General features: G+C 53.9%; 1 protein-coding gene across 1 annotated transcript; it reads right to left on the bottom strand.

Annotated features, from left to right (window-relative positions):
- Positions 1-5,140: 5,140 nt before the first annotated feature.
- On the bottom strand, positions 5,141-5,811 carry LOC135441453 (zinc finger protein 239-like; the record flags this gene model as incomplete). Its single annotated transcript, XM_064701000.1, has 1 exon — positions 5,141-5,811. A coding segment is annotated over one exon (671 nt), but the record flags the coding sequence as incomplete, so codon positions are not given.
- Positions 5,812-6,933: the final 1,122 nt, after the last annotated feature.

Below are 6,933 nucleotides of genomic sequence, written 5' to 3'. Positions count from 1 at the left end.
CTATTAAGTGCTTTTCTTTTGCTAAATTGTCAAGTTGAAGCTATCAGCCAAGGTTAAGTCCTATTAAGTTTGAGCTTTGTTAAGCTTTTAGGCCGTATTCCTTTTGTCGTTACCCTCACTGTCCTTGTGTCACACACACACACACACACACACACACACACACACACACACACACAGGGACAGTTCTCTGTTCATTTCTGGTTTGATTGCCTGGATTTGGTTTGGTTTTGTTGTTGCTTTGTTTCCTTGGTGTGCCTGAGGTGTCCAGTCAGGAGCAGAGTGACTCTTGCCAATGAACTTTGTGGTGCTATCCCTTAATATTAAATCTGGTTTTTGCTGCTCCCTTGCTGGGGATTTTTTCAGCGCTCTCAAGGCCTCGTTGGTAGCAGGGTGAAGGAGCCCTGGCCCAGGCTCTGGCCCTGGGGGACACAGGGACGCTGCCGGGGGGTCCCTGTCCCCCTGTGCCACCCCCAGGGCCCCGGGCCCCCGTCCCCGTGTCAGGCTCTGGGGTCAATCTCGTGGAATATCCTCTGGGGGCAGGGGGACCCGGGGGGACAGGGGACCCCGCTGTGCACGAGCAAGGTTGGACTGCTCTGGGGGGAACTGTGAGGGGGGCCAGGGCAGAGTGACCTCCCCAGTGATCTCACACAAGTCCCTATGATGTCACACAGCTCCCTGTGATGTCACACAGCCCCTGAGATGTCACACAGCCATCTCTGTGATGTGACACTGCCCCCTGTGATGTCACAGTGTCCCTGTTGTGCCACACAGTCCCCTATGATGTCACACCGCCACCTGTGATATCACAGCCCACTCTGGGATGTCACACAGCACCTTTGTGATGCCACAGAACCAAATCTGGGATGTCACCATGGAATGTCATGCAGCTGCACTGTGATGTCACAGAAGATGCTGTGATGTCACAAAGCCACCATGTGATGTCACAGTCTTTTCTGTGATGTCAAAGCCTGCTCTGTGTTTTTACACAGCCACCAGTGATGTCAAAACCCACTCTCTGTTGTCACACAGCCACCCTCTGTGATGGCAGTCAACTCTATGATGTCACAACCCCCTCAGTGATGTCACAAAACCCTCTCTGTGATGTCATACTGCCACTCTGTAATGTCACAGCACACACTTTCACCTCACATGCTGGTCTATGTTGTAATACAGCAATTCCATGATGTCACAGACTGCTCTGTGATGTCACAGAATCCCCTCTATGATGCTGTAGCTGCTCAATGACCTTACACAAAAAACTCTGTGATGTCAGAGCCCAATCTGTGACCTCACTCAGCACACTCAGTGCTGTCACACAGCCCCTTGCTGACATCCCAGCTGCTCTGTGCCTCTATGACACAGCCACAGAGGTGCTGCTGTGACACAGCCCCCTCTGGGACATCCCACAGCCCCTGCCAGTGCTGAGCCCCTGTGAGCTCTGTCTGTGCCCTGCTGGTGCCCCTGAGGGGCCCTGGCAGTGCCCCAGCCCTGCTGGGCTGTGCACAGGAGCTGCTCCTGGCCAGAGCTGTCTCTCTGCAGCGCTGCCCTTGCCAGGAGCTGCCTCTGGGCCAGGAGCCCTGCCCAGCCCAGCAGCACAGACACATCACAGGGACTTTAATGATCCTCTGGGGCTTTGGTGCTCTTTGCATCAGACAGTCCCGCACAGTGTGCTCAAAACTTCTCAAAAACTCAAAAATAAATTGAAACACAGAAGTTTTCTTGAAGGGTTAATGGGTCCCATTGAAGGACAGGACTGAGAAAGTGTCTGCAGGTTCCAGGTAGAGCAGAACACTGGTGGCAGTGATGACAGGTAGGGACAAGCAAGGGAAAGGTGTCTCTGGTGCTGAGCAAACCTGAATCTCTGTCCCTGCGGGCTGTTGTCATCCCCTGGCTGCCCCACCTGGCTGGGCCCTTCCTTTGCTGACAGCTCTGCCTCCTGCCTGCCTCTGCCTGCCCACACAGAGCCTTGGGCTGCTCCAGGCTCCTGCTGGGATCGTGCTGCACCGCAGCCCTGCCCTGCCAGGGAAATTCCTTTCTCCTGGTGTTGAGTGTGGGCCTCTCCAGCTGCCCTTGGTGCCATTATTTCCTTCTCATGCTTATATCCTCCAGGAAGAAAAGCTCCAGCCTGACATCACCATTCAATCCCTTCCAGGCTATTCCCTTTCAGTCCTCAGTCTCTACTCCACTGACCACAGAGGCCGCAGACTCTCCCTGCTGATTTTGTGATGAGGCCTTCAAACCCCATTCTGGGAGATTTTTGAGTCCTATCCAAGGTCTGTGAAAAGGGAAAAATAGCATTCGAAGTTATTTTAAAATAAATCCTAGAGTGACAGAAAACAGGTCAGTATCTTTAAACTGAATGGGGAAAAATTAACATTTGTTAGAAGGAGGAAATATTTTGCAATTAAGAAAGTGGCAGGAAACTGCAGCTATTTTTCCAGAGAAGTGGATTACCCAGCCCTGGAATTGTCCAAGAGCAGGAGATTTGTGTAGCCTTGCCCATTGAAACCCTCTCATCCGCAGTGACAGAATTCCTGTAGTGTGGGTTCTCTGATGTGCTGGGTGCCCTCACAAGGCTTCTGGCCAGAATGTCTTCTGAGGGCAGCCAGGCTGCTGCAGGGGCAGTGACCTCACAGCCATCACCATGGCAGCCCTGTCCCCTGGGCCTGGCTCTCCCCTTTCCTCTGCCCCTGCCTTGGCTCTGCTGCCATGAAGAGTTTTGTCATTAATACCTTGTCCCCAAGGTGCTGGGGCCAACGGCTTCCCAGTCAGGCTCCTGGAGCAGAAGTGGCTTTTCAGAGCCCAGCCAGGAATGAGCCCTGAGGCAGCAGCTCTGCAGTGGTGGCCACCAGGCCGGGCTGCCAAGGGAGGCTTCTGGCCATGGCCTGCAAGCAGCTGCTGCTGCCAAGGTGCCTTTGGTGCCTCAGGCTCCCCCTGGCACAGCTCCCAGCACGGCACTCTGCCCTTGTGCCCGAGCCCTTCCCTGTGCTGGGGCTGGCCTGGGGCTTTTCCTGCAGCGGGACCTGCCCTGCTCATGGCACAGGAAAGGCAGTTCCTGCTGGAGCAGGAGGCTCTGCCTGCAATGGGCTCCAACAACTCCAGCAAGGCCCTGTTTGCAAAGCCCCCAGTGGGAAATGAAGGAGGGGAGTCACACTGCTTTGGGGATGAATAATGCGGAAACCAGCCTGACACCTCCATCCCAAAGTTCAACATCCTCAGTGGGAGCTGAAGCTGTGGCAGAGCTGGAAAAATCCCCAGAGAAAGGAACAACCAAGTGACACCACTGAGAGCTTCTGCAGAGCTGCTGAGCTGGCCCAGCCTGGGCACATCTGACTGACAGGGCAGCACCTCAGACTAGAAAAGCCCCATCCCAAATTTTAATGGCAGCATCTCCTGACATTTCCCTTCTTGGGGGTGTAGGGATTCCTCCCTGCGGTGGGGACACCCTCAAGGTCACTGCTCCAGGCTGAGCCAAAGGGAATTGCCCATGGTCATTGGTCTGGGGGAGTGACATCAATCTCTGCTTAATTACAGGTTTTGCTTAACACAGTTGCTGTGAAAAAATTTCCGAGTGCTCTGTATAATGTATTTTACATCTCTTACATCCTGGCATAAATATTTCTGATTAAGGCAATTTTGTCTAATCATTACCATAATAGAGAATACATATTTATATAAATATATCTGCCCATGACAAGAAACTCTGTGAATGTCTGGGACATCCCGGCTCTTTGGCAGCCTGGGGACTCCTGGGATGTCACCGCGGAACCCCCGTGAGTGCCTGTGACAGATCAGTGCCTTTCCAGCACAAGGTCCCCTGGGATGTCACCATGGAATGGCTGAGACTGCCTCTGACCACAGGGCTCTTTACCATCCCCAGAAAGCCCTGGGAGGTCTCCATGGAGCCCCTGTCTGTGCCTGTGACATTCCAGCTATGGAACAGCCTGGAGACTCTTGGAAAGTCCCCAAGGAACCCCTCTGATGGCCTGTGACAAATCTGATCCTTAGCAGGCAACCATCACCAGCCCCCTGTTGCTATGGTCAGTTTCCATGGCAACCATCACCAGCCCCCTGTTGCTGTGGTCAGTCCCTTGGCAGCTCCATGGAGACCCCATGCCAGGGGTGGTTGCCATGGACACCAGTTCAGGCCTGCAGCCACAGCCCGTTGCCATGGCAACCATTGGCAGCCCCATGCCCAGGCTCATGGGATCCCAGAACCACAGAATTGGCTGAGCTGGGAGGGACCCATCAGGATCCTCCAGTCCAACTGCTGGCCCTGCACAGGACACCCCAACAATGCCAGCCTGGGCCTGGCAGCGCTGTCCAAACGCTGCTGCAGCTCAGAGAGCCCTGGAGCTGGGACCCTTCCCTGGGGAGCCTGGGCAGGGCCCCAGCAGCCTCTGGGCAAAAACCTTTTCCTGACATCCAACCTCAGCCTGCCCCAACTCAGCTGCAGCTGTTCCCTCCACTCTTGTCCCTGGGCACCAGAGGGAAGAGGTTCCCACAGCCCCAGCCAGGGACCCACTCCCAAGGCTGTTGCCATGGCCACCAGGGCTGGGACCAGCTGGGATGCTCGGTTTCCAGGGGCCAGGGGTCACAAATGGGATTCCCCAATTTTCTGCTCTAGCAAAAACTGCGCTGCCCTCGCTGCCCGCCCACCTCCCATGGAAAGCACAAAAGGCAAAGGTCCGGTCTGGGATAAGAACGATTTATTAGGAACCAGGAACAAGATAAGGGACAAACAGAACTGAAGCAGTATTGATAACAGAAGGGATAAATGAAGAAGTTTACTGGGAAAACTAAAACACAACTCATGGGGTCTTCCTGGCCACAATTTTCCCTATCTGGAAAGGACACACTTCTTCTCAGGGAGAGAGAGAGACTGTGTCTCTTTTCTGCACCTGAAAATTCTCTGACGTGGGAGTGAATGTAATGACACAGCCATGGCAAGACCCTCATGTTTTTCAATGCCACATCATGACACTGGTATGGGCAGGAAAAGGGACAGGTGTCTTCCCAGCATAGACCAAAGAGAAACTGGGTCACCAGGGATCTTCCCAATGTGGGCCCTCTAATGGGGGATGAAGCTGGAGTGGTGCATGAAGCTGTTCCTGCATTTGTGGCATTTGCAGGGCTTCCCTTACCGGTGCCTCCGTTGGTGTCTGGTCAAGTGAGAGCTGGTGGTGAAGCTTTTCCCACACTGGGGACACTCATAGGGCCTCTCCCCAGTGTGGATGCGCCGGTGGATGATGAGGGTGGAGTTGTGCTTGAAGCCCTTCCCGCAGTCGGGGCAGCTGAAGGGCCGCTCCTCGGTGTGAATCCGCTGGTGCTGGAGGAGATTGGAGCTGGTCTGAAACCTCTTCTGACACTGGGGACACTCGTAGGGCCTCTCTCCAGTGTGGATGCGTTGGTGGGTCACAAGGGCGGATCTGTAGCTGAAGCCCTTCCCACACTCCCCACACTTGTAGGGCCATTCCCCGGTGTGGATCATCTGGTGGCTGATCAGGTGGTGTCTCTGCCTGAAGCTCTTCCCACACTGCAAGCATTTGTGGGGCTTCTCCCCATCATGAAGCTGCTCATGGACCACCAGCTCTGAGCTCTGGCTGAAGCTCTGCCCACCTTCCTGGCTAAGCAAGGGTCTTTCCTCCTCAGAGCACACTGGGCTGTGTTTGGAGCGCCTCTTCCTGTGGAATCTCTGGGGATTTTCATCCCTGTTGGATTCCTGTGCCCTAAACTCACTCATAATGGCCTCTTCCACAAGGTTCTGCTGTGGGGATTTGTCCTCCCTGGTTCCAATCCTCAGCTTCTTGTCTGGGGGAGGAAAGACAAGGAGAGGATGGGATTTGCCTTCGTGCCACAGGAAAGGGGAAGGAGATCCCCCCAGTGCATCCCCAGCAGGACGGGGTTGGCAGAAGGGTTGTCCTGCAGCCGGGGGCTGTACTGGGCTGGGAGATGGAGCAGGAGAGAGGGGGAAAGGGGCAATGACTTCTTCCTCACTTGCCTGGGTGTCCCGGGGAACCTTCCTGTTCCTCACAGCCTCCGTTTCCATCTGGCAAAGGTTTGGGAACGGGAAATTCTGTTTTGGGAGGAAAACAAGGAATGAGTACATTGAGTTTTTTTGTACTGGTTTGAAGGCAAACCTGGGAAAGGGTCTAAACCAGAATTACAATTTAAAAGAAAATGAAGATCAAGGCAACGATATAGAAACACGGCCTTAAACTGACAGAGTCAGGATATAACCTGACACCCTGTTGGTCAGAGTGGTGGCAGCCGTCCCATTAAATGGTGGCTGCAGTCCTGTTGGAGTGATCAACGAGATTCTGTCAAAGCAGTGATCCTGTAGAAGGGTCTGGTCTTCCTCTGGAGGTCCAGTTGTGGTTATGGAGCTCTTGTCCTCTGGCAATCCAGTAGGCAAGCTGCTCCTGGTTGTAGCAAGGCTCAGCTTATATCCAGGTAGGAATGCTTGGTTCCTCCCCCTGGGTGGAGCATCCCACAATGGGATGATGGAATTTTATCAGTCCTGCAGTGACACTCAATGGCCCATTCACAGAAGATATCTCCCCTGCAGGGCGTTATCAGGGCTGAGTCATGGAAGAGATAAAGAACCCTGCCCCACCTGTTTATAGCAGTTGATGAAGATGCGGATTAAAAACATGCATTTGGTTACATTTTGCATGACAACCTGGAACAGTGGGGTAATCCCTGCTCAGGGGGTGAACACCACCCCCCTTACCCAAACTGGCTCAGGTGCAAAACCCCCACCCTGGGAAGGCCACACACACAGAAGATAATGTCACACTTGCCCTGCTCCAGGGGAGGTCTCTCTCCCTGTCACTCATCTTTTCTCTTTCTTTCTGTCTCTCTCTCTACCTCATATTTACTGTTCAATAAAGTACACTTTGGATGTGGCCTCATTAGCACCTTAATTGGGCA

The sequence above is a fragment of the Zonotrichia leucophrys genome, unplaced genomic scaffold (assembly GCF_028769735.1).
Source record: "Zonotrichia leucophrys gambelii isolate GWCS_2022_RI unplaced genomic scaffold, RI_Zleu_2.0 Scaffold_298_65460, whole genome shotgun sequence".
Lineage (NCBI taxonomy): Eukaryota > Metazoa > Chordata > Aves > Passeriformes > Passerellidae > Zonotrichia > Zonotrichia leucophrys.
The sequence above is the reverse complement of the archived record's forward strand: the minus strand, read 5'-3'. Positions and strand labels throughout refer to the sequence as shown.